Source organism: Leucopleurus acutus (genome assembly GCF_964270905.1).
Source record: "Leucopleurus acutus genome assembly, chromosome: X".
NCBI lineage: Eukaryota > Metazoa > Chordata > Mammalia > Artiodactyla > Delphinidae > Leucopleurus > Leucopleurus acutus.
The window spans coordinates 2,052,096-2,079,292 of record NC_139148.1 but is presented as its reverse complement, the minus strand read 5'-3'; the positions used below and the strand labels follow the sequence as shown (position 1 = coordinate 2,079,292).

General features: G+C 46.3%; 1 protein-coding gene across 1 annotated transcript in view; it reads left to right on the top strand.

Annotated features, from left to right (window-relative positions):
• Positions 1–27,197, top strand: part of LOC309978408 (cAMP-dependent protein kinase catalytic subunit PRKX) — a gene marked incomplete at its 5' end in the record, with an annotated part of 79,974 nt that overhangs the window by 47,537 nt on the left and 5,240 nt on the right. Inside the window, 5 exons of the mRNA XM_082864884.1 lie at positions 1,459–1,722; positions 10,298–10,417; positions 16,968–17,063; positions 22,095–22,152; positions 25,514–25,591. Coding sequence (XP_082721010.1) covers positions 1,459–1,722; positions 10,298–10,417; positions 16,968–17,063; positions 22,095–22,152; positions 25,514–25,591 — 616 coding nt within the window. The remainder of the gene's footprint in view (positions 1–1,458; positions 1,723–10,297; positions 10,418–16,967; positions 17,064–22,094; positions 22,153–25,513; positions 25,592–27,197) is intronic.

Here is a 27,197-nt window from a genome sequence, read left to right as displayed (position 1 = left end):
GGGGACACAATTCAGCCCATAACAAGCTGTTCACCAGTTTATCGTCAGAAGTTGGTATTTACTCTTGGCCTTTCTGAGACCTTTGCACGTCGACAGGATAGCCATCCCTTAGCATTGTGTCTCCCTGTATCCTAACATCTGCGTGCACCTGAATCTTAACGTCTACCTATACGTGTCCAAACGTGTGTCTGTACACGTAACGTTAACATCATCTGTGCCACATCTTAGCACATCGAATGGGTACCTGTACCCATAACATGAATCTCTGCCAAACCTTAACATGTGTCCACACACATATCTCGACATCTGTTCACCTATACGAGTATCTTAACATCCACCTAGAGATCGATCTTAACGTGTATTTATACACATAACGTGACATCTGTCTATGCCATGTCTTAACATGTATCTGTACCAGTAACATCACTCTCTACCAAATCTTAGCATCGCCGCACACACACATGTGGGCATCGGTCCATCTGTATGAGTATCTTAACATCTACCTAGGGATGTATCTCTTCTTACAAAATAATCATCTGCTTATTTGTTGGTTTTTCTGTTCTAATACCTATAGACATATCTTAACATCGATCTCTACCAAATCGTTTTTTTTGTTTTTTTGTTTTGTTTTTTTTTTTTGGCGGTACGCGGGCCTCTCACTGTTGTGGCCTCTCCCATTGCAGAGCACAGGCTCCAGACGCGCAGGCTCAGCGGCCATGGCTCACGGGCCCAGCCGCTCCACGGCACGTGGGATCTTCCCAGACCGGGGCTCGAACCCGTGTCCCCTGCATCGGCAGGCGGACTCTCAACCACTGCGCCACCAGGGAAGCCCTCTACCAAATCTTAACATCTGTCCACACACGTCTTATATCTGTCCATGTATATGAGTATCCTAACATGGACCTAGAGATATATCTTTTTTTTTTAAGATTTAATTGAAGTATAGTTGATTTACAATGTCGTGTTAATTTCTGCTGCACAGCAAAGTTATTCCCTTACACGTGTATATGCATTCTTTATCGTATTCTTTTCCATATGGTTTATCGCAGGAGAGTGAATACAGTTCCCTGTGCTCTACAGTAGGACCTTGTTGTTTATCCATTCTCTATATAATAGTTGGCGTCTGCTAACCCCAAGCTCCCACTCCATCCCTCCCCCACCCCCTCCCCCTTGGCAACCACCAGTCTGTTCTCTGTGTCTGTGAGTCTGTTTCTGTTTTGTAGATAAGTTCATTTGTGTCTCATTTTAGATTCCACATAGAAGTGATATCATATGGTATTTGTCTTTCTCTGTCTGACTTACTTCACTTCGTATGATCATGTCTTACCGAGAGATATATCTTAACATGACCTGTTCGTGTACCACGACCTCCGTCTAAGTGCCATCCCAGCATCCGTCCGTCCCTGTCCCTTCCTGTCCCTCCGAGGCGCAGCCCTCACTCCCGCTCTGGTCCCGCAGGTTCTGGACGGGGCACGATGACCGCTTCCTGTACATGCTGATGGAGTTCGTGCCGGGTGGTGAGCTCTTCAGCTACCTGCGCAACCAGGGCCGCTTCTCCAGCTCCACCGGGCTCTTCTACGCTGCAGAGATCGTCTGTGCCATTGAGTACCTGCACTCCAAGGAGATCGTCTACAGAGACCTGAAGCCGGAGAACATCCTGCTGGATAGAGACGGTCACATCAAGCTCACTGACTTCGGGTTCGCCAAGAAACTGGTGGACAAGTACGTGAGCGTTTCCCCCGTTTTCCCATCTTCCCACCCCCTGCCTCTGGCAGCGTGCTCTGCGTCCTCTGCGCTGTGACCTCCTTTTTCTTTAGATTCCACACAGAAGTGACATCGTATGGTATTTGTCTCTCTCTGTCTGACTCACTTCAGTCAGTATGACAATCTCCAGGTCCATGCACGGTGCTGCAGATGGCATGATTTCATTCATTTTGATGGCTGCGTAATATTGCATTGTGTGTGTGTGTGTGTGTGTGTGTGTATATATATATATATATGTATATATACATACACACCACATCTTTATCCATTCCTCTGTCGATGGACACTTAGGTTGCTTCCATGTCTTGGCTATTGTAAATAGTGCTGCAGTGAACATTGGGGTGCATGTATTTTTTCGAATTAGAGTTTTCTCCAGATATATACCCAGGAGTAGGATTGCTGGATCACATGGTAGCTCTATTTTTAGTTTTTTGAGGACCCTCCATCCTGTTCTCCATAGTGGCTGCACCAGTTTACATTCCCACCAACAGTGGACGTGCTTTCCCTTTTCTCCACACCGTCACCAACTCATATTACGGCTTGTCTTTCTTTTTTTTTTGCGGTACGCGGGCCTCTCACTGTTGTGGCCTCTCTCACTGCGGAGCACAGGCTCTGGACGCGCAGGCTCAGCGGCCACGGCTCACGGGCCCAGCCGCTCCGCGGCACGTGGGATCCTCCCAGACCGGGGCATGAACCCATGTCCCCTGCATCGGCAGGCAGACTCTCAACTACTGTGCCACCAGGGAAGCCCAGTTATCTATTTTATACATAGTATCAATAGTGTATATATGTCCATCCCAATCTCCCAATTCATCCCACCACCCCTCCTTCCCCCTTGGTATCCATACATTTGTTCTCTCCGTCTGTGTCTCTATTTCTGCTTTGCAGGTGAGTTCATCTGTTCCATTTTCCTAGGTTCCACATATATGCATTAATATAGGATGTTTGTTTTTCTGACTTTCTTCACTCTGTAGGACAGTCTGTAGGTCCATCCATGTCTCTACAAATGACCCAGTTTCGTTCTAGGCTGCTGTTAAATGCAACCTGATTTTCCCCTATAGAATTTCATCTGTTTCATGGCTAAGAATAAAATGGGATGGTTTTACGTAGAAGAGTGTGAAGACTTTATATAGTTTTAAAAATTGGTTTATGGCATTGGTGCTGCCCCCTATTGGTAACATGTGGTATATAGTCCACCTGCTAGTTTTTTGTGGTTTTTTTTTAATCATTTTATTTGGAAGCCCTGATTCAAACAAACAACCAATAAAATGTTTCACAAATTCACTCGGTGATAAGTTTGGCCAACCGTCATCATTTTACGGCTGAGAAATCTGAGGCCCTGAGAGGTAAGGCAGTTGGCGTGTATCCCCACAGTTGCCAAGTGGTAGTACCTTACGGCTTCCAGGTTAAACTTACTTCCCTTACCAAGAGCCTCTGTTCACGGAAGCACCTCAGAGGGGCACTTAGGAATGAAGAGTGGATATGGGGACCACTTGCCTCTGCTGGACCCCTGTGTCTGCCACTCTGGAGAGATTGAGGACGTTGTATGTTGTCATCACCCCGTGTGCCTTGGTTTTGCTCGTCTGTGTAATGGGAATTGTTCCTACCCTGCAGGGTGATTGGTAACAATGGATGGGTCTGCTCGATGGAAAGTATTTCCTAAGAACGGTTCCTCTCATGTAGTAAGCATTGAGTAGACAGTAGGTGCTTCTGACTTTATCATGCCCACCCTCACATCATCATTACCACCACCATCGCCACCACTGTCATCACCATCATCATCCCATAGATATCACCTTCATCACCATCACCACCGTCATCATCACCCTCATTATCACCATCATTATCACCATTATCATCATCACCATCATCACCACTATCATCATCATCACCACCATCTCCATGATCATCATCACCACCATCATCATCTCCATAATTATCACCTCCATCACCACCATCACCATCACCTTCATTGCTCTGGACTGAACTTGTGTTCCTCCAAAATTCATGTCTTGAAGCTCCAACCCCCACTGTGTGGCTGTATTTGGAGATCATGTTGTTAAGAGGTAATTAAGGTCAAATGAGGTCATGACAGTGGGGTCCTAATCCCATAGGATTGGTGACCTTATGAGAAATGTATTTCTCCCAGTTCTGGAAGTCCATGATCAGGATGCTGGCTGATTTGGTTCCCGGTGAGGCTCTCTTCCTGGCTTGTAGACGGCCTCCTTCTAATACAGTAGAGAGATCTCTCTCTCTTCCTCTTCTTTTAAGGACACGAGTCATTGGATTAGTCCCAGTCTTAACCTGATTACATCTGCAAGACCCTATTTCCAAATACATTCACAGGTACCGGAGTCTAGGACTTTTGGGGGGGGACACAATTCAACTCAGTGGGGATGCCATGGAAGGCAGTGGGGGAGTCGGAACACATGAGCAATTGGACGTCTGTTTCACAGAGCATACTTGGATAACGGTCTCCCACCCCCAGTTGTGGTGGACCTGATAACAGTGAGAAAACTGAGAACGGCGGGTGTCACTTGGCCCTCTCTTCAGGAGCCAGTGAGCAGAAACGATAAGACCAGGGGCATCGATAATTCACAGCCTGGACCAGCACCCTCTCCCAGTAACATCCCCCACTGTCTGTCTTGTCTTAACGTATTTACTGCAGTCTGAAGCTCTTTCTAGCAATCTGTGACTCTCTACATCCAAGAAGCATGGGGGCTTTTTGCAGGAAGCTTTTTTAAGTATAAAGAGAATTCTCTTGAAAGGAGAAGACTGCTTCCACCTTGCCCAGTAATCATCTGCTGTGCACCTGGGTGTACACATGTCTGTTAGAGTCCCTGCTTTCAATTCTTTGGGGGCCTTAACCAAGGACGGAAGTTCCTGGGACTTACGGAAATTCTCTTTAACTTTTTAGGGAACTGCAGTACTGTTTGAAATCTAAGGCTTTAAGGACGTTTACTGCAGTCTGAAGCTCTTTCTAGCAGTTTATGCCTCTCTACACCCAAGAAGCCTGGGGGCTTTTCGGAGAAAGCTTTTCCTTGAATGAGGGGGTCAGGCTACCTGAGTTTACTGAGAAACTGGAAAGTCATACGGCCTTCCATCTGTGCCCCATACCCCAGGATGAAGCCAGGGAGAGACTCACCTTTCCACATGTAAGCGGAGACACCACACCTAACACAGATACAATTATCTGCACCCACCTCCACCTGGTGAGGACATCAGCTAAGCGCCAGGCTTCCAGCTAGATTCAGGCCACCGTGGATGTGCCCCACCTGGGAATACAGCATTCACGGGCCAGTACCTGGATCTCTCAGCAGAATTAATGAATTTCATGAGCCAGAGCAACGAGGGTTGACTTTGAGTTGACTCAGCTGGGTGTGGCGGGAAGAAAGATGCTCCTAAGCTTAAGTCTTGGGGACAAGAAACTCCTAGCTGGACCGCCAGGTGGTTCTGTGCACCCTGACGGGATGCCACTTGAAAAAGCCCAGCAGGTAGTGTGAGCCCCTTCCCGCTCGACTCCGTGTGGGAAGAACCCACGTCTCCCATCTCCTTTCCTTCCTTGAACTTACGGCCACCTTCTGCACCCAAATTCCTGGCTGGTTACCAGACCATACAATTTCTATCTGCACCAACGTAACGTGACCGTCCATTCCTTCCATAGGATTTGAAAGTGGAATGGTACTTTGTATCACGGGGGGTTCTAGGGAAATGGGAAAGAGTCTGTCGTGTGAAAAAAGAGTCAGAGATTGGGAATGGAGAGGTGTCATGGAGAAGGGAAGCAGGGACCCAAGAGCACCTTTGGGTGGGTTCCTGGAGAGAGCTGAACACTCCCGCCCAAGACCCCCAACACTCCAGTGGACCTGGGGAGGGCTCGGACCAGATGCACTGCTTACACAGCAGGGTCAGCGTGAGCTCGATGATGGGCAGAGAAACAGAGAGAGTGGACAAACGTATCAGTGAGCAGACACTGTTACTTTCTTTACATTAAACCTGCAAGATAGGGGTTTCTTCTATCAGTGCTTCATCATTGCATCTCTTGTTGGAGGAGTTCTTTGCAAAGGGTATTTTCTCCCTCCTAAGATGCCGTTCCTTTCTACCTGTCTACAGACAGGTGCCAGACACAACGGCAACACTAGGCAACCTGGGCACACGTGGTCTGGACCTGGGCTGCAGCCCAGAGTTTTTAAGTGGCTGCCCCAGAGACATGCTCCTTGGCAGAAGCGTGCCAGCTGGACGTGGCTCCCACACAGCTCTGTCTGGACTTACTGGTCCCGGATCCTTTCCAAACCCGCCCTTGGTCCAGCTTCTGCCGACGTCCTGGCTACCTTACCTTGACTCTGGGTATCAGACACCTGTTCCTGGATCTCCCGCCCACGGGGACACCCTCCTTTCTTAGCCTCTTCTGTCTCTGCACTTTATAAAATTTTAATTGTGGCAAAATACAGATAGCATCCAAGATACCACCTTAACCAATTTTAAGCGTAAAATTCAGCATATGAATTACATTCAGTACGTGGTACAGCCATCCCCAACCATCCATTTCCAGAACTCCTTTCTTCTTGCAGAACTGAAACTCTGTCCCCGTTAAAATGTGCCAGCTCCCCTACTTCCTCACCCTCAGCCCCTGGACCCACCATCTGCTTTCTGTCTCTGTGAATATGACTCCTCTAGGGGCCTCACGTAAGTGGAATCATTAGGTAGTTTTCCTTTTCACTGAGCGTAATGTCTTCAGGGTTCTTCCATGTTGTAGCAGGTGTCAGAGTCCCCTTCCTTTTCAAGGCCGAATAATACTCCACAGTCTGGATATATTCCTTTTTGTTTATTCATCCGTGAGGGACACTGGGGTTGCTTCTCCCTTTTGGCTGTTGTGAACAGTGCTGTAATGAACACACGTGTGCAGATATCTCTTCAAGACCCTGCTTTCATGTCCCGTGGGTATATGCCCAGGAGTGGGATTGCTGGATCGTAACGGTGGTTCTATTTTTAGTTTTTTGAGGACCCTCCACAGTGGCTGCACCATTTTACATTCCCACCTACAGTGCAGGGGGGCTCCCTTCTCTCCACATCCCGTCACCACTTGTTTCTCTGTTTTTTTGATGGTAGCCATCTGCATGGGGTGAAGTGGTCGCCTCTGCACTTTCGACTCTTTCCTCTGGCCGATCGCAGGGCAAAGTCACAAGGAGAACCTGAAGTTCTTCCTCACGGAAACCCCATCGCATCCCCTTTCTGAGCTGTAGCTCCTTGTCTGCGTGACATGATGTCATCTCTCCAAGCCTGAGGGGGCAACTGGGTGGTCAGCCTCTTTAAAGAGATAAACATGGACATCATGATGACAATTTTCTGGACCTCCAAAGCTGTGTTTCCAAATGTTTTGTTTCCCTGGCCATCATTTAGCTTGTAGCCCGTCATGTAGCACAAGTTATAATACCCAGTGTGGAGTGTGAAAACCCCAGGTGCTTTAGAAGCAGAGGTGAACTGGGTGAGGGCTGATGTGATATGGCCCCCATGGGGTGGGTGTTTGGCTTCTGAGACCGCCATAACAAAGTACCACAAACTAAGGGGCTTAACCCAACAGAATGTTACAGCCTCACAGTTCTGGGGGCCAGCGTAGGAAATCAAGGTGTTGCCAGGGCAGTGTTCCTTGTAAAGGCTCTAGAAAACCATCTGTTCTGTGCCCCTCTCCTAGCTTTTGGTAGCCTCACGTGTTTCTTGGCTTGTAGATAAAGAAGCTAGGAGATGTGTATAAAATGGAATATTATTCGGCCATAAAAAAGAAGGAAATCTTGCCATTTGGGACAACATGGTTGGACCTTGGGGTTATTAAAGTGAGATAAATCAGTCACAGAAGGATGCATACTGTAGCATCTCACTTACGTGTGGAATCTAAAAAAGCTGAATTGGAGATCCCACTCCTGGGCATATATCCAGAAAAGACGAAAACTCTAATTTGAGAAGATACATGTGCCCCTGTGTTACTAACCACTATTTACAATAGCCAAGACATGGAAGCAACCTCAGTGTCCATTGACAGATGAATGGATAAAGAAGATGTGGTATGTGTATACAATGGAATATTACTCAGCCATGAAAAAGAATGAAATAATGCCATTTGCAGCAACATGAGTGGACCTAGAGATTATCATACTAAGCAAAGTGAGTCAGACAGAGAAAGACAGATGTCATATGATATCACTTATATGTGGAATCTAAATAAATAATACAAATGATCTTATTTACAAAACAGAAACGGACTCACAGACTTAGAAAACAGACGTATGATTACCAAAGGGGAAAGGGTGGGGGAGGGATAAATTAGGAGTTTGGGATTAACAGATACACACTACTGTATATAAAATAGATAACCAGCAAGGACCTACTGTAGAGCACAGGGAACTATATCCGATATCCTATGATAAACCATAATGGAAAAGAATCTGAAAAAAATATGTGTTTAATTGGATCACTTTGCTGTACACCTGAAACAAACACAACATTGTGAATCAACTATACTTTAATTTTTTAAAAAAACAGCTGAACTCAGAGAACCAGAGGGTAGAATGGTGGTTGCCAGGGGCAGGGGATGAGCGGAAGGGGAAATGGGTGAAGGTACAAACTTCCAGTTATATGATAAATATGTTCTGGGGATTTAGTGTATATCATGATGACAAACACACACCAAAAACACAAAACAGGCAGATGACATTGATTGCCTTGGACTTTTACCCAACGTAAGAACGTGGGCTGGAACCAGGCGGTTTCCAGATCTTCTTAGTGGTTTAACAGCCTAGCTGTGTCAGTTGCACTTTGGGGAAGAGAAAGTCACCATTCAGACTTTGGCTGAAGGCGCCGATGGAGCTCATAGCTCATGTGTCACAGCAGCGTCTTCCCTGGCATCTCCTTTGGTTGCCCTTTTTTTTTTTTTTTTTAAGATTTTTTTGATGTGGACCCTTTTTGAAGTCTTCATTGAATTTGTTACAATATTGCTTCTGTTTTATGTTTTGGTTTTTTTGGCCACCAGGCCTGTGGGATCTTAGCTCCCCGACCGGGGATGGAACCTGCACCCCCTGCATAGGAAGGCAAAGACCAACTGGGCCGCCAGGGAAGTCCGTGGTTTCCCTCTTGGATATTAATCACTATCGCTGATCTGTCATATAAAACGTGAACATGACCATAGCGTGTTATTTTCCTATGCTTTGGACGCAGGGTTTTGTTTTGTTTTGTTTGGGTTTTTTTGCGGTACGCGGGCCTCTCACTGCTGTGGCCTCTCCCGTTGCAGAGCACAGGCTCTGGACGCGCAGGCTCAGCGGCCATGGCTCACGGGCCCAGCCGCTCCGCGGCATGTGGGATCTTCCCGGACCGGGGCACGAACCCGCGTCCCCTGCATCGGCAGGCGGACTCTCAACCACTGCGCCACCAGGGAAGCCCTACAATTTTTTACTCTTGATGAGAACTTTTAACATCTATTCTCTTAGCAACTTTCAAATGTACAATACAGTATTATTAACTATATAGTCACCACGACATGTTACAACCCCAGGACCTAATCTTTCAGCTGGAAGTTTGTATTGTTTTTATCTTTTCACGGGTGAATTTTTGTTAGCAAAATCCTCCATACTGAGATATACAAATAAAGAGAAAATTAGGAAAATCAGTCTTTATTTTCCATAGGGCATAAAAATTTAGATATTTCAGCAGAAATGTTACAAATTATGTTTTAATTAAACATTGGGGCTTTTTAAAGTATAAATAGAATTCTCTTAAAAGGAGAAGAAGACTGCGTCTCCCATCTGTTGTGAAAAAGACACAGGGAAGGGATGACCCAAATAAAAAACAACCACCCACGCGATCAGAAGAAATCTCCGCGTTCTGTGCTGGGTCCGGCTTGGCTGGCTGGAATCTCTTGCTTTCAGCCAGCTGTCCTCTAGGTGGCGCTAAACGCTAAATATTTTGCAAGTCTCAACTCCTGGGGAGAAAATCCTTTCCAAAGCTGTCCGCCCCGTTTAAACCCCAAACATCCCAGAGCCCCTTAACCTGAGGATTTCCAAAAGCCACCACGGATACTAAAATGACCGCGAACCCACAAAAACACTTCAGGCCTTTTGCAGAGCAGGTGGAAAAGGCACTTAGCGGTCGCTTGGTGTTTCCTCTGGGGGCACAGAACCAGCTCATTTATTCATAAAGCAGACGTCTGGGTTCCTGAGGGTCGTTCCCTTGAGTCAATCCTTGAATCCTTTTTTCCATCACTTTATGGGAAAACAGGGACGGGGGATTTTGATCCTGAGCAGCAAAGGTAAGCACCAAGAAGAAGACACAGCCGTGATAACAGGGCCGTCACTCAGATTCTTTCTTGGTTACAGAGTGTTTATTATAAAGGACAGAAGTCAGGGAAGACGGGGTTACTGTCTTTATCTACCGGGCGAGGGTTTAAGGCATCTTGTCGATCAATTCAGTGACTAACCTTCAGTGCTTCTGAGACGCACGCACTGGCCAAGCACAGCTGAGTTTTGTGGACTCCCTTCTCTGCCCACAGGACGTGGACCCTTTGCGGGACCCCCGAGTACCTGGCCCCCGAAGTCATCCAGAGCAAGGGGCACGGGAGAGCCGTGGACTGGTGGGCGCTCGGCATCCTCATATTCGAGATGCTCTCGGGGTGAGTCGGGTTTCCGTGGAGAAGTCGGCGGCGAGTCCCTGCCCCCCTCGCTGGCCCTGGGGTGCTCAGCCCGCCCCCAGGATGGGGCACCGGGGGTCGGGGGCAGCTTCTCGGGGTCGGGTCGCACGGCAGTTTCCCGCTGCTGGTGACGGTGATATGAACGGACCGTCCGGCTTGATTTCCAAAGAGCAAAAGCGGAGGCTTGAAGGACCAGCAGGGCACAGCTGTCGAGGTCTTCCGTCCTGTCTGTAAGTGTCCCTGTCTCCCAAGAAAATGCTGTTCATCTCCCGCACGGACGCTCTGGAGTGATTCCCGGAGCTGGGTAACGTACGTGTCGGATCACGCAGCTGAGGACGTTATGAACGGAGAGTGTGTCGGAATGGAAAGAGGGTGTTCTTCCCTGCAATCCCAGACGTGCCTCGGGGGAGGTTAGGAGTCACGTTGCCCCTCGTCCAGATAGCCGAGAGTCGGACTGTTTCTCAAGGGGTCGGCATGATTAAATAGTGAAGTGTGTGGCTTCTGCGTGAGACGTGCAGGATGGACACAGAAAGCAGGCATCCCCCTCGTAGAAACTGTGGACCTGGGGATTCTTCCCCGTCCTGTGAACGCGAGGCTCTTCTGTCTGACGGGCAGCCTTCCGTCCACACTCCCGCCCCTTCCCTGTGTCCTGCCTTCATTGGCGGCTGTGCTTTTTGCTGGTAAGTTTGCTCTGGTTTTAATAAAACCCGGAGCCTGTTCCATGCCTGTGTGATTCCCTGCAGGGCTGGTCCACAGCTTTCAGTTGGAAAGAAAGATGGAAAGAGGCCTTCTCCTGCATTGAGTGTGTGAGCAACCAGGGGGGAATCTCTGCAAACCTGTCCGTAGTCGTCTATCAGTCGTCCATCTCTTCATCGTCTACCTATGATCTGTCTGTCGTTTATATCTAGTTATCGTCTGTTTATCTGTCATCTGTATCTTATCTATTTGTATATCTTCTCTATTGTATCTGTGGTCAGCTCTGGTATCTATTTACATAATATACCTATCTGCCCACTCTTGTCACCTGTTTATCATCATATTTACCTATCATCTAGTTTGTCATTTTTATCCATCATCTATCTACCTATTTGTCTTACTATCTGTACCTATTTATCTCTAACTGTATATCTGCTATCTATCATCTGTATGTCATCTATTCTATGTATCTATATCATCTGTCATCTACCTATTCTATCATCTACCCGTATCGATCTCTAACTCTCTATGTATTTATTTTTATCTGCCTATCGTCTATTCATATCTATCTCTAACTGTGTATCTATTAATTTTTAGCTATCTGCCTTTCTATCAATCATAGATCCATATCTATCCATCATAGATCCGTATCTGTCAATCATAGATCAACATCTATCAATCATAGATCAATATCTATCAATCATAGATCAATATCTATCAATCTATCAAATCTTTTCAGTTTTCCATTGCTCTTTAGTCAAACACCTCTAGCAAATCACATAGACCCAAGTTTATTCACATGCACCCTAGCCCAGGAAGTCCTCATCAAAGCAGCACGCTGAAATAAATGGCATGTACGGTCGATCCACCAAGAAGGTATAGAAACTGTACATCTTTCTGCAGCTGTACTTGATCAGCTTCCACACTCTCGAGCCAGCAGCATACCTTCCCTCCTGTACATTGCTGACCACGAGAGGGCAGCCTTGCCCAAGGAGAATTGAATCCCGGCGCCCAGTCCTGTTGAGCAGAATGGGGTCCACGTGTCCTCTGTTTTGTCTTTATTGTTCGGTTGGACTGTAATAGTACAGAACACAGTAATGCGGAATATCATTAGGAGAGGCAAGGTTGGAATATAATAGACTGTTCGAACACAGTATGGATAGACTATAATAGAAAATTATTAAAATAGAGTAGGATAGGGTAGAATTAGAATATAATATTAGGATATACTGGAATTATTATGAGGGTTATTATATAAGCATAATTATTAGAATTCTAATAATTTAATATGCTATTTTAATAGTAACTAAGATACTATTAGGATATAATACATTAAAATGATATTCTCATTACTATTGGGATGTACAATTTTAAAATATTAGAACATTAGAAAATAGAAAATACTCTATTCCAGTAGAAGGTTAACCATACAGTAGTTCTAGTAGTCTCAGAGAATATTAGGAATTCAGTAGAAAATAATGTAATTAGAATCTATTACTAGGTCCTATTATTAGAATAATTGGAGGTTAATAATTCAAACCCTCTCCTAACCCAGAACACCGTAAGCTGAACTTTGCATTTCATAAAAGGGAGCTGTTAGTTCACAGTCGGCATATTTTTGTTTTCCACATTTCAGTTAGAGTCAGGCTTGTCTGGGTGGTATTTCCAGAGACACCCACACTTGCCCACACCGCACGCCTGGCTGACCCGGGGCTGCCCCTGAAGTCTGGCCAGCCTCTGCTCTCGCCTGGACCCGTCCCGAGTGTCCTCACGTCTCCTCCAGCTGCCCCTGCCCGTGGCACGTTCCCCTGGCAGCCACCGGAGGGGTCCCTCACCGACACCCGCCAGGCCACGTCCTTCTCCCTAGCAGCCCTCGAGGGGACAGACCCGGAGCTCCTCGTTATACGAGGCTCTGAGTCGGTCTGTAGAAGATCTGCCCACCTTAGACGGAGGCCTGGCCTCTCTCCTGGGATCGCGGGCCTTCCTGCTGCGCCTCCAGCACCCGGTGCGGCATTGCTGTCCCTCTCTCTGCCAGCCGCCTGAGGGCATCCCCCCGGCCGGTCCCTTCGCTTCCAGTCCTCACGATTCGGGCTCACCTGTAACCTGCCCTCAGAGCCCTCCTCCGCTGCTTCCAGCCACGCTCCGCCCTAGCACCCCTTTCTGTTCTCTCTGGAGCGCTCAGTGGGTCTGCAACCATCTGGTTCCGTGTGTTCGTTGCCCACGAGATCACTGGATGGTGCAAGCTGCTCTTCTCACCCCCTTGAACCCAGACGCCTTTGGTGGCCAGTGGGAGGGAGTTCTCATACAGATGGCGGAGGTGGCCTTTTCTTCCAGGTTCCCGTCTCCCGCGTGCCTGTTGGATTTCCATTTTCTGTTTTGGCACCTTTAGCAAGATCAGGCTAGACTCTGCCTTGTCTGTTTGCTTACTGCTTTCATTGGTGGGTGAAATGTTTCATGAAGTACAAGAAGTACACTTGTTGGGTACAGCCAGCCACGTGATTAGGTATGAGAGCATGTCCTAACTGGGATTTTATTTTCATCGAGTAAGAAATGTTTCGGTTGGATTGAAAACAGGTGGCCCATTCATGGGCTTTTCCAGGAGCGCCCAACTCAGCCCTGATGTCTTCCATCATCTGTTCCTTTCATATCCACCCATGTGGAGAGTTTCAGTCGCACGCCTATTTTTCAGGAAGATGGAACTAGTCTGCATTTGGAGTTGCATCCATGTAGAACGTTAGCTGCGGTGCAGTGGTTCTCAAAACGTTTCAGCCGCAGGACCCTAAAAGTTTTCAGTAACCATCTGTCCTAAAAGTGACTCCCTTCCTAAAAGTTATGAAAACGCCCCTAAGTGTTAGTATCGACCCCAAAGAGCTCTCAGGGATGCAGGTTCTATCTGTCAACGTTTACCACATTTGGAAGTTAAACTGAGATTGTATATATAAGTGTATAAGTTTATACGTAAAAGCATAAGGTGATAAACTAATGATGAACATAAATCAAATTTTTAATGAAAACAATAACTATTTCCTAGTATTAAAAATAGGTAGAGAAAACAGTGACGTTGTACACATGTTCACTATTTTATGTCCAGCTTCATTGCGGGCCACTGCGTCCTTCCCTTCTCTCACACTCTGTCTGGTGTGATGCGTTGTTTTGGTTGAGGTGTATGACGAAAATGCAGCCACATTCAGATTCATAGTCAGAAAAAGGGTGTCACAGATCTCCTGAAAAGATCCCGAGGAACCCGAGGGTTCCCTGGGACCCCACTTTGAGAATCACAGCTGCCATGCCAAAGATAGGGTGCCCCGGGACTCTCTCTCACGCTCCAGTCTGCCCGGGTGTTTCCTGGCCCAGTACTTTGTTCTTGCCCCTTTTTCTGAGGATCTCAGATATTTGTTTCATAGGAACGTATGAGGCCGAGGACCTTGGAGGGAGAAGTCAAAGGAGGGCGATACTGTAGCCCCCCATCTCTCACTTCTCTCTCCAGAAACTCTTCTTTTCCTTGAAGCCATTTCCAAAGTACCTGCCTTCCAAGGTCCTTTCCCTGTTACAATGGGCTCATAGTTTGGGACCATCATTTTGGTTTTGTTTTCTGGCCACATCCTGTGGCATGCGGAACTTCCCGGACGGGGGATCAAACCCCCCGTGCCCCCTGCAGTGAAAGCACAGAGTCTTTTTTTTTTTTTAGATAAATTTGTGTATTTGTTTGTTTATTTGTGGCTGTGCTGGGTCTTCTTGCTGCGCGCGGGCTTTCTCTAGTTGCGGCGAGCGGGGGCTACTCTTGGTTGCCGTGCGCAGGCTTCTCATTGCGGTGGCTTCTCTTGTTGGGAGCACGGCCTGTAGGTTTGCGGGCTCAGTACTTGTGATTCGCGGGCTCTAGAGCGCAGGCTCAGTAGTTGTGGCGCACGAGCTTCGTGGCTCCGCGGCATGAGGGATCTTCCCAGACCAGGACTCGACCCGTGTCCCCTGCATTGGCAGGTGGATTCTTAACCACTGCGCCACCAGGGAAGTCCAAAGCATGGAGTCTTAAGCACTGGGCCACTGGGGCCGTCCCAGGACCATCATTTTGTAACGGGTCTCTGGGGTCTGATGAGAAACGCAAGGTCACAACAATGGCGCCTGTTTCTGGACAATCCATTTTTTTACTGGGAGATTTAGGTAGGTCGACGGTATCTATACAAAGAATCCAGATAGATGATGGAGAAAATGGCAAAATTGGCATGAAGTTTGCAGACGAAAGTCTCGAGCCTGCCTTCACGGGGATGGGCAGCTTGTCCTTCTGGCTACGTCTCACCATGGACAACGCAAGGTGCACATAACGCCCACTTCTGTATGACAAGCACCCGTTTATTAAGAATTGGAAGGATTCTGTTGGATTAAAGGCAGAGACTTGAGGGCAGGTTCTCTGGCCGCTTTGCACACGCCGAGTTCTCCGTGCTTTTTCCTTCAGGCAAGATGTGTTAGTGCTCTCCCTATTATTGTTTTTTCCGCTCGCTAAACTACTGCTAACATGCCTTTCCCATGATAGTGTCGTGTAATGCCAGCTCCCCCAGAGTACTGCGTGCCACGTTCTCCACGCACGTGGGTAGGTATGTATGACACATTTTCTCCCTGAGGACCTCATCTCAGACCCTTCACTTCATCACATCTGCAAAAACTCTGTTTCCGTATAAGGTCCCATGTAGGTAGTCATGGTGAGGACACGGGTGTAACTTTGGGGGCCACCATTCCACCCATGATACACTGTTTCTCTTTAAAAAAACATGAGGAGTTGATTTGGAATCAGCACGAGAATTATTGTTGATCATTGAGATTTGCCATCAGTCAGACCATCATTTGAAATCTCCCCTTCATATTTCCATTGCTTATTCTACTGAATTAGAAGACCTCCTTCTAAAGAAACTAAATAGAGGTTTTGCTTTCGAGTAGAAGGTCTTTGCCTTGAACACTCTGAGGAAGTATCAGAAGTATACCTTGTGCCCAGGGACATGTGGCTATCTGGTATGCATTTAGTGGTTTACTTCTAGAGTTTCTTGGATTTTTCGTGGTCCTTACAGTTGTAAGTATATTTCTTCTTTAACTTATGTCACATTGTGTTGTTTTTCTATTTCCAGATGTTAGAAAGGATAGGTCTGTTAGTTTCTCTAACTAGACTATAGTCTTTAATTGTGGTAACACTGCCGCAGAGGATACATACGTGTATGGCATGCATGTGCCAGTACAACTTTATTGACAAAAAGAGGCTGTGGGCCATCACTGGCCAACCCCTAGTGTAGATCTTTGTGCCTAAAATCGCAACCTGGAAACCAGCCTTGCTGTCACTCACCTCCCAAAGTAGGATGGAGGTGAATTCATCGACCGTGGAGATTTACATATGGGCTTCTGTAAAGTTATGAAGTACTTGAGCCAAAAAAATAGGATCCAGTGTAACCTCTCCTCTTACATTTGGCCTGTGTACACTTATTGAGCACCTACTGTGTGCTCCACACTCCCGTATGCAGGAGGGATACAAAGAGGTCCACTCACGGTCCAGTTGGGGAGACATTTTTAATGGCACCCTAGTGACCTCATAGTTGGTCAGATGGCCTCATGGTCATTGCCTTTTCTTTGCCGGCCCATCCTCTGTCCTCGGGCTGCGGTGCTTCACGCTTGGCCTCTTGCAACCATGTCTTCGAAGCTGGTCTCGAGCCATCCATGGACTCCAGGATGCGAGGAAAGAGCGGCCGTGAAATAAATTCTGTTCTGCCTGGGTCAGGCGGAAAGAGTCCTCCTTACCCAGCAGGGATGTTTTCCACACTTGCTTGGCACTAAAAATAGATGTTTATGTTTCTAACAGGTTTCCTCCGTTTTTTGATGACAACGCATTTGGCATTTACCAAAAAATTCTTGCAGGCAAGATCGATTTCCCCAGGCATTTGGACTTCAGTGTCAAGTAAGTAAACCGTTCCCGCCTCATCGGGTGTGTTTATTTTTAAAGCATCTAAGAAACCCCAGTTATGGCATCTGCCGAGCGGGGTACGATCCTGTGTTATTCTCTGTGCTGGGCTGAAGCTGTTTTGACCGGTCATTTTTTCCACCAAAAGGGAGGAGGTTTTCATGACTCTGCTGGGATGAGACTTCACCTTTTAACGACTCTCAGCCCTATTTTATACCGTTTAAAAGAAATGACACTTACAATTAGCGAATAAAGGCGTTTGTTATCATATTTAATACGAGAGCCGTTCTGTTATTTGACAAGAAGGGTGTCCTTCCTCCCAGCTAGTGTTGCGGTTGGCACAAGTGTTGATGGCTTTAGCAGAGTTTCTCTTTTCTCTCCTGCTTAAATTATTTTCATTCTTAAAGTCCTTTCTCCTGCTAGAATTTTGAGTTACGCCCTCGTTGTTTCAAGAACTGTTGCATTGCTTCAGTGTTAAACTTCGGGTGTGCATTTTTGTGTCAGTGGGAGGAAAAGCTAAATTTTTTAAAAGATAAGAACGCTTTAGGTTTTCCAACGATTTTTCCAACGACCTTGCCCTGTGTGTCAGCTTTTAGCCATTGGCACCGTTGTGAGTCCTGATTTCTAGCTGTTTTACTGTATTTCCCAGATACGTTGATAGGTGCTTCCAACCTCTTCTGATCCCCAAATGGGGTTTCATTGTGTTTAATTGAGAACTAAACTTTTCTCTCTTTTTTTGCTACGTATTTTTAAAGGAACCTGTTGAGTTCAGGGAAAACTTCTTTCATGACAGTGCTCAGCTGTGATCCTGGGGCCACTGGCTGCATCTAGTTTGTTTCACCTTAAACAGCAATGCTCCGTATGGACCAAGGATGTTCTTCTTGGTTCCTGTGGGCGGAGCTTGTGTCATGTTTGACCCACCAGCTAGGTTCCAAAAGATTCTAGCAAGAAAAGGAGGCTCCAGTTAGACAGAAATTATCCGGAAGGGAGACTTCTGTGTCCTGAATGGTCCGACGGTAAGGTGACAAGGGGAATGCGTACAGCACTCAAAAGTCTATTGCTCTAGAAAGAAATGAAGAAATATGGTCTAGGATTTCTCTCCCAGGCTCCAGATCCCATCAGTGTTGATGCGAGGAGTTGATTTGGAATCAGCACGAGAATTATTTTTGATCCTTGAGATTTGCCAGTTATCTTTGATCATTGAGATTTGCCATCCATTCGAAACAATGTTTCGAATGGATGGCAAAACACTTTAAAAAGTGAGTTACAGGGGAGGGCTGAGGGATGAGGAAGGATCGGGGGAGGGTATTAAGAGAAGACATAATAAAGAGAAAAAAATAAAGTTGAGTTATAAATGTGTCAACGATTGACCGATGATATGGTCAGATTAGCGGCAACTCCCAGCCACGGGCACTGCTACTTGATGGCCCCTGTAGACTCCCTGGAATTCTCCTGGTACACCTGGGGCTTGTACACCCGCTGCCTGTTGGCGGGACCCGCCCGCGATGGGTGTGACTTCGCTGCTGCCGTGGGTGCGCGTGCTCCAAGCAGGATAAAGATGAACTACCTCCTGTGTCCTCACAGCCTGCTTCTTTCTTTGGTAAACTTGTGACGGTCTCAGGCAACACAGATCATCAGACTGGATCCCCTTCCTCTTTCGAGGAAGGACTTAAATGCTTCCAGGAGGTGTTTCCCCAGGAGAAGGGAAGATCCATAAATCTTAGGTCATTTATTTGCTTATGTTAATATATGGATTTGTAACGGTTAAAATAGTAAATTTTATTTCTATTTTACCCCCATTTTTTTTATCCATTTTGTTTTATTGAAGCGTAGTTGCTTCACAGTATTGTGTTAGTTTCAGGTGTACAGCAAAGTGATTTGGTTATACATATACACATATATACATATAAATTCTTTTTCAGATTCTTTTCCATTATAGGTTATTACAAGATATTGAATATAATTCCCTATGCTATATAGTAGGTCCTTGTTGTTTATTTTATATACAGTAGTGTGTATCTGCTAATCCCAAACTCCTCATTTATCTCCCCCCACCCCCTTTCCCAATAAGTCTGTTTTCTATGTCTTTGAGTCTGTTTCTGTTTCATAGATAAGTTCACTTGTATCTTTTTTTTTTTTTTTTTTTTCTGGTCATGAGCGCAGCATGTAGGGTCTTAGTTCCCCGACCAGGGATTGAACCCATGCCCCCTGCATTGGAAGTGCAGAGCCCTGACCACTGGAAGGGAAGTCCCTGTATCATTTTTTAGATGCCACATACAAGTGACATCATATGATATTTGTCTTTCTCTTCTGACTGACGTCACTTAGTATGATCCCCTCCAGGTCCATCCACGTTACTGCAAACGGCACAATTTCATTCTTTTTTACACTCATGTTTGTATATAGAGTACGTTTCCAACGTTTCGTGAACAAGAAGATGTTATAGAAAGAGAACAGACCTAAGCGTAATCTCCGTCCGGTCTGCTGCCAACTCCCCGTCTTTTTCTCCTAGTTTACTTTCAAGAGAGAAGCAGCAGAGGCTGTTCTGGAATCCTTGGTTAGGGTGAGGGTGAGGGCGAGGGCGAGGGCTCACGTGCGCAGCTCCAGGCGTTTCCTCTCACGTCCCCAGTGAGGGGGCTCACCAAGGGCAGGAACCTGGGACCCTTTGCTGCCCTTGGTGATGGCACATCATAGTTGAGTAAAGCTTTACTTCTTCATGTTTTTGCCTAGATCTTCATGGGCCGGCTGAGAAGCAGAGCCCGAGGGAGTGATTTCCTACCCAAGTGACTGTCACCAGGTGGCCCTGAGGGTAGAATTTTGACTGAAGCTGTTCAGGTCCTTTGTGGGTTCCTGCACCCTCAGCGCTGGACCGTGTCAGCGTGTTGGCCTGGGCACATGTCTCTTTGGATGAAGCTTCGGGTTTCCTTGCAGGAATATGTATAATGGAAAAGGAAGTAGAAGCTTGGGGGCTTGGTGCCGACTTGGTAGAACTCATATTTATTTACAAGTGTTTCTCTGTGTCTGAAAGTGGTCGAGGAGAAGCCAGCTGGCCCCCGGGGAGTCAGCAGGATTCAGAGTTTCAGCCTCGCTGAATGAAGGGCCTGCCAGTGGACTCACAGGCATTCCAGGATGGAGGTGCCCACCTGCCGCGTCTTGGATGCCTGCAGAGTTCCTGTGTGGCTTTGCCGTATCGGGTGGCCCCTTTTCTTCTGCACCTTCTGCCTTCAGGATCGAGCTGTTTCGCAAAGATCTGATTTTATATGTTGAATAAATCTTTGATTTTCTTGTAATCCTGGGACTGGCAGCTTTAACGATATGCACTCATAGGGCTGAGGGTGCTGTAAATAATAGGGAAGAAGAAGGAAAAAACACATGGATTTGGGGATGTTCTGGGAGTGTGGTGTTTGGTGACCTTGTTTTTTTTAGTGTGTTTCTTTGGTATGTTAAAATAATGAAGGGGAGACTCACTAAGTATGGGAAAGGTACCTTCATTTCTCAGTGCTCTTGTATCCCTCTGCCTTGCACAAGAGTACATTTCCTCTGTTTTCGATGGATGCATCAAAATCCTAGCCTTAAGGCTACATCCTAGCCTTAGGTGAGCCAGTGTTCTTGGGTTTTCTCTTTGAGATGGATTTGGGAGAACGTCTAGAAGGACTCCAGTTCTACTTAAGGATACACAGTGTTGGGAAACTGTGTTACAGTTATACCTTAACAGAGTTTGATCAGTAGGAACCTGGGAGATTTCACAGTGCAGATGTGAGGAGCCCTGGTCCCTGGTCCCTCATTTATCACCTGACGCATCTGAGCCTCCTTAGCGGGTCCCACAGCGCCCAGGGCGTAGCTGGAGCCTGGGTTTGTGCTGCTTACCCCGGGGCATTGTTGGATTCAGGAAAGCTGAGATGCTTAAAGCTGAGTCGGGGGTGTTTGATTGTCCTGGAAAACATCCTCATATGCTTGAAGTCCCTGGATATTAATGTATACACAACATGGTCAGCGTATTAGATACTTAAACACACACATTATACTTTTTATTTCCTTAACTGTTACTCTGAGAGCTAGCCCATCTTCTGGAAGTCTTGAAAACCACCTCCAGTTTCCCATCATAATTGACCGTCCTGCTGTATTCTGATACTGCCTGCAATTTATTTATTTATTTTTAAACAAAATTATTTATTTATTATTTAATTTATTTTTGGCTGTGTCGGGTCTTAGTTGCGTCACGCGGGATCTTTTGTTGAAGTGCACGGGCTCTTCGTTGGAGCGTGCAGGCTTCTCTCTAGCTGTGGCGTGCGGATTTCCTCTTCTCTAGTTGGGGCGTGCAGGCTCCAGGGCGCGTGGGCTCTGTCGTTGTAGCGCGCGGGTTCCAAAGGGCGTAGGCTCTCTAGTTGAGGCATGTGAGCTCAGTAGTTGCGGCACGCAGGCTTAGTTGCTTCGCGGCATGTGGGATCTTAGTCCCCTGACCAGGGATCAAACCCGTGTCCGCTGCACTGGAAGGTGGATTCTTTACCACTGGACCACCAGGGAAGTCCCCCGTTTGCTATCTAGAGGGAGGATCTCAGTGAACCGGCACACACGAAAGGGATCCAATAAGTTTACGTGCTTACGGGAAGGCACGGATGGCCAGACAAGAATCTCACAGATAAACAGACCCACAGGGCAAAGCGAGAGCATCGATTTTGGTGAAAGTGCATGTCGTGTAGTCGGCGGGGATGGCCTGACTCGTATGTCTGAAATGAAGCCTCCCCATCCCCAGGGCGGGCACATTTTCTCCCGCTCCGGGGCTGTTCTTTTCTACGATGATCTAATCAACCTCTTCCCCTTAGCTAGGTCCCTCTCGCAGCTCTGCGCCGCAGAAATTATTTAGGAACAGATCATGGTTAGAAAGAAGCGTTAGAAAGCGTTCAGCCAGTGTGAACCGCTGCGCCCGTTGTCCACGTTGTGCGGTGTGGATTTTACTGCTGTTGACCTGCTGTGTTTGCATGGGTCCGTATCAACACGTCTGTGTTTTTGTCTCCGTCTCCCAAACAGAGACCTCATTAAGAAATTGCTTGTTGTCGACAGAACAAGGAGATTGGGAAACATGAAGGTGAGTGTTTCCGTCCGTATGTGTTAAGTGGTATTCGTTATAAGTGCCTGTCATTTGACTTCACACCCTTCAGCAAAGGCAGAACATTCGTATTCAGTCATTGGTCAGATTCCAAATCTGGGTTTCTGGGGCCTGCAGAATCAAACTGGGTCTACACCCCATCTCCTTGTCTCTCCAAAGGAGCCAGTGACTCAGCAGTGATCTGTAGGTTACGAATCATGACTTTATTTACTTTTATATTTTTCAACAACGTTGTTGAGGTATAATTCACATACCATCCAGTTTCCCCGTTTTAAAGTGGACGGTCCGATGGCTTGTAATGTATTTGCAAAATTGTGCGACCATCACCACCGTTTAAAGAACATGCTTATCCCTTCCAAAAGAAACCCATATCCTGTATCCTGTATCTATCACCTCTCTATCCTTCTAGCCCTCCTGGTGGTAGGCAACCACTGGGCTACTTTCTGTCTCTCTAGATTGTCTTATTCTGAGCTCTCATGAAAATGGAATCATACACAACATGACCTTTTGTGTCTGCTTCTCTCACTGAGCGTCGTGTGTTCAGGGTCCATCCACGTGGTAGCCTGGGTCAGAGCTTCTCTCCTTGTCCTGGCTGAGTCCTGTTGTGCTGTGTGGATGGACCCCGTGCTGTGTGCCCATCCATCCGTCCATGGACACTTGGGCTGTTGCCACTTTTGGGCTGTTAGGAGTAGTGCTGCTCTAAACATGCATGTGCAGGTTGGTGTGTGACTTCATCGTCATTTTAGAAGCTGTGCACCATGTGTGCTTTTGTCAAACTTTTCATCTGGAGGGAAACACGTGGAAGGAACTGACTTGTATAAACGGTGATATTGTATATGCCTGTCTTGGTTCTGTTTTGGCACTGCTGAATTTGAGACAAACCAGGGACATTTTCTTAGCTGTTTCTAGCTCTGGACGTCTGTGGATAAACTTAGACGTGGACCAGTGCATTGACCCTGTCAGTTGCAGTCTTGAGGGACAAAGTAGACCTGTGTGTGAGACTTGAACCCCGCAGGTCTCGTGGGGCCCTCTGTTTATGTGGGTGTGTTCATTTCCTGGGGCGGCTGTAACAAAGGACCACAAACCGTGAGCTTAAAACCACAGGAATCCATCCTCCCCCATCCTGGAGACCAGACGTCTGAGGTCCAGGCGTCCCAGAGCCGTGCTCCCTCCAGAGGCTCCAGGGGAGGGTCCTTCCTGCCCCTTCCAGCTTCTGGGGGCTCCAGGCGTCCCTGGGCTTGTGGCCGCCTCCCTCCCGTCTCTGCCTCTGTCTTCCCGGGGCTTCTCCTCTGTGTCCGTGTCTCTCCTCTTCTGTGTCTTGTAAGGACACTGTCATTGCATTTAGGGTCCACCCCAATGACTTCATCTTGACTTGTTTACATCTACAGAAACCTTGTTTCCAAATAAAGTTACATTCACAGGTGCTGAGGACTAGGGCCTCAACATGTCCTTTCGTGGGGAGCACAGTTCAATACATAACGAGTTAAATTGGTTGGCTAGTTAAGGCTACTCATGGAGATTGGCTCATGTGTTGAGGTCCTTAAGGGAGGGGAGTAAACGCTAAGTGGTTGGATATCACTGGAGAAAGGAACAGATCTGTGAAACAGCATGGTTGTTCATCCAGTAACGGGCTGTGTTTCTCCTCCTGGCGCTCCTTCATTTGCGGTGTTTCTCTTTTTATTTCCCAAACAGACCATTGTGTTTAACTCCTTCATCCTCTGTGGACACTGCTCTGTCCTCCACACTTGGAAAGTTTCTAGCACTTACTTTCTCCTTCACTTCTTTGTCTATTTATTGTATCTATCTATCTATCATCTATGTCTATCTATATGTCTGTCATATTCCATCATCTATCTACCTATATATCCGTCATCTATCAATCATCTATCTAGATATCTCATCCATCTCTCTCTCCATTATCTATCAATTTATCTATCATCTATCTGCCTATGTATCTATCACCTATCATCTGTTATCTTCCATCATCTGTCTATCATCTGTCTGTTATCTATTGAACACCTATCTACCTAACTTTCATCTATCATCTATAAATGTATCTATCTAAATAGCTCATCCTCTGTCCTCTACCGTCATCTACATCTATCTCTCTGTCATCTATCTAGATACCATAAAACCTTAGTATCCATACTGAGTTTGAACTTTTAGGGAGTAAACCTTCAGTCCCATTTACCTTCTCTCAGCATCCCTCAAGGTAACACTCATCAGATGTCATTATTTGACTTACATATGGATGGAAAGAAATAGGAAAAGAAAAAGAGTTTTCAAAATAATAGGACTGGAAAAAACTAGAAAACATTGACACCCCATCTCCTACCTTTTGGAGATATGGTTACAGAGAATTTTCTTTTTTGAGGATAAATCATTTAAAACTTTAAAAAATATGAACTGATACACATTTTAAAAAGTTAACTTCAGATGCACTGGCTCCTGTGTCACAGACATCACATGTTTCTGTCTTATAACTTCATGCATTTAATTGATTAAAAAGTTGCTACAAGTGTCGTAAAAAAGGAGAAGAAGGGTGCAGCTGAAGGCTGAGAACTTGGAAGGGATTTTCAGAGGTCCTGGTACTGGTGGTGCCTCCCGTCCAGCTATTGACACCACAGCTGAGGATGAACTAGACAGACCTTAGTACACATTGCTTTTTGTGTTTTGTTTTTTTAAAATTTTTTGGGGGGTAGAGTTGATTTACAGTGTTGTGTTAGTTTCAGTTGTACGGCAAAGTGAGCGCATATGCATGTATCCACTCTTTTTTAGATTCTATTCCCATGTAGGTTATGACGGAGTATAGAGTAGCATTCCCTGTGCTGTACACATTGTTAATTGAGAGGCGACGTTGGGTAGTTGTTAAAGTCTCTGAAGTTTGACATGCTCAGTTTGAGTTATAGACTTACTTGCTGGGCAGTACAGAGCAAATGACATCATTTAATGAATCTCAGTTTATACATTTCTAAAATGAGTGTAATTTCACCTGAGGAAATTGTCAAGATGAAAACAGGTGTCAAACTCAGACCTGACCGCGCGTCAGTCTAGTTTTATGTCAAGAGGCTGAATCATAATTACACTTTGGTCTTTGGTCCAGAGCGGCATACACGTGAACCTCGTGACCGGATTTCTTTCTACGACAAAGGAAAGCAAATGAAACTCAGATGCCTTCATCTGTCGTTTTCCCTAATAGCTCACACTCTGGGCACAGTGATTGCACACATAGCAAACTCTTGTTTTTCTCCGTAGGGCATCGCGTAGAGGTTCTCTTGGAATATTTTCTTTCCTATCCTGTCAACCTTCTGTTCACTGATGATGCATGTTTCTTTTGCAGAATGGAGCAGAGGATGTGAAACGGCATCGGTGGTTCCGGACCATGGACTGGGAGACTGTCCCAGAAAGGAAACTGAAGGTACAACATATTTAAATGGGCAGTTGGTCCCTGGGCAGCCTGGAGCTCTCCTGAGCTCTCTTTCACTTAGGATGGACATGTAATGAATTGATTCGGTACAAGCAACCATCCCAAATCGTTGATAAGCCAGGTTCCCTATTCAGGGGAGAGCTCAGCTAAAGAGTCACCTAATGGGGGGTTCAGACCCCACTTTTGCAGTTGGGTTTTTGGAGAACTGGCTCCATCCGTCCCTGGCTCTGAGACTATGATGAATCTCATCTGTTCCCTTTCTAAGGGGGAATAACACAGGTAGGACGCATGTCTCATACTTATGGACGGATGTGGCACAGTGATGGTGGTAGCTTAGATGGAAAGTATTCTGAGGCCCATCTTTCTTTGAACTTAATATGTGATTGACGGGTATCCTCAACAGCAATGTTTTCAACGTTGCGCTTGGGCGCCAGTGGAGACACTTAAAAAATGCTAATGCCTCGCCCCCAGCCCAGACTCTAGGGGTGGAACCGATATTCATTTTGTTCAAGGTTTTAACTTTTATGTATTTTATTCTATTACACTGACTTACAAAATTGCCTAAGTAATATATTCGCATTGTTCAAAAACCAAATCAATATTAATAGGTATACATGGCCAGGCTGTCCCCTCCCAGCTGGCTATAGGTAACCACTTTTATTAGATTCTTCTGTGTATCCTTTAAAAGTTTCTTTAGGTTAATGTAAACCCAGGTGGATACACATATTCTTATTTTCTCCCTTTTTTAAAAAAAGTATTTGTTTTTATTTATTTATTTGGCTGTGTCGGGTCTTTAGTTGTGGCACGCAGGCTCTCTAGTTGTGGTGCGAGGGCTCCAGAGCACTCGGGCTCAGTAGTTGTGGCACGCGGGCTCTCTAGTTGTGGCACGCAGGCTCTAGAGCACACGGGCTTAGTTGCCCCGTGGCACGTGGGATCTTAGTTCCCTGACCAGGGCTCGAACCCATGTCCCCTGCATTGGAAGGCGGATGCTTAGCCACTGGACCACCAGGGAAGTCCTTCTCCCTTTTTTAAAAACACAAACCTACAGTTACACATGCACTATTCTAATTTTGCTTTTTTCATTTAACGATACAACCTCGAGATCTTCCCATATGCCTGAATAGCTTTCTCATTCTTTTTAAACCGCATGGAACTCCTTTGCATGTCTCTACCATCGTTTACTTAACCAGACCTCAACTGACAGACACTTAATGCCGATTCCAGTCTCCTAAAAGGAATAATTGCGTACATTTCTTTTGTGTTGAAGATGAATTTCCAGAAGTGAGATCCTTGGGTCAGAGCGTAAATGCGTTTGAAATCTAGGTACTTTTGCAGCATACGTCCCTGTAGAAACGGCATCCTTTTGTGCTCCCGGGGGACTGGTTCTGAAAAATGCCTCTTTTCCCCCAGCTCAAGAGTGGTGAGTTATACAACTTTTGCAGTTTTGCCTAACTGATGGTTAAAAAGAGGTATCTCTGTGTAACTTTATTTTTATAGCTTTTTAAAAGCTCATCAAGTGATTCCAAATATGCCACCCAGATAGAGATACTCCCCTGGAGCCATTGACTGGGCTGGAAGGTTTCTGAAAGCCAGAATC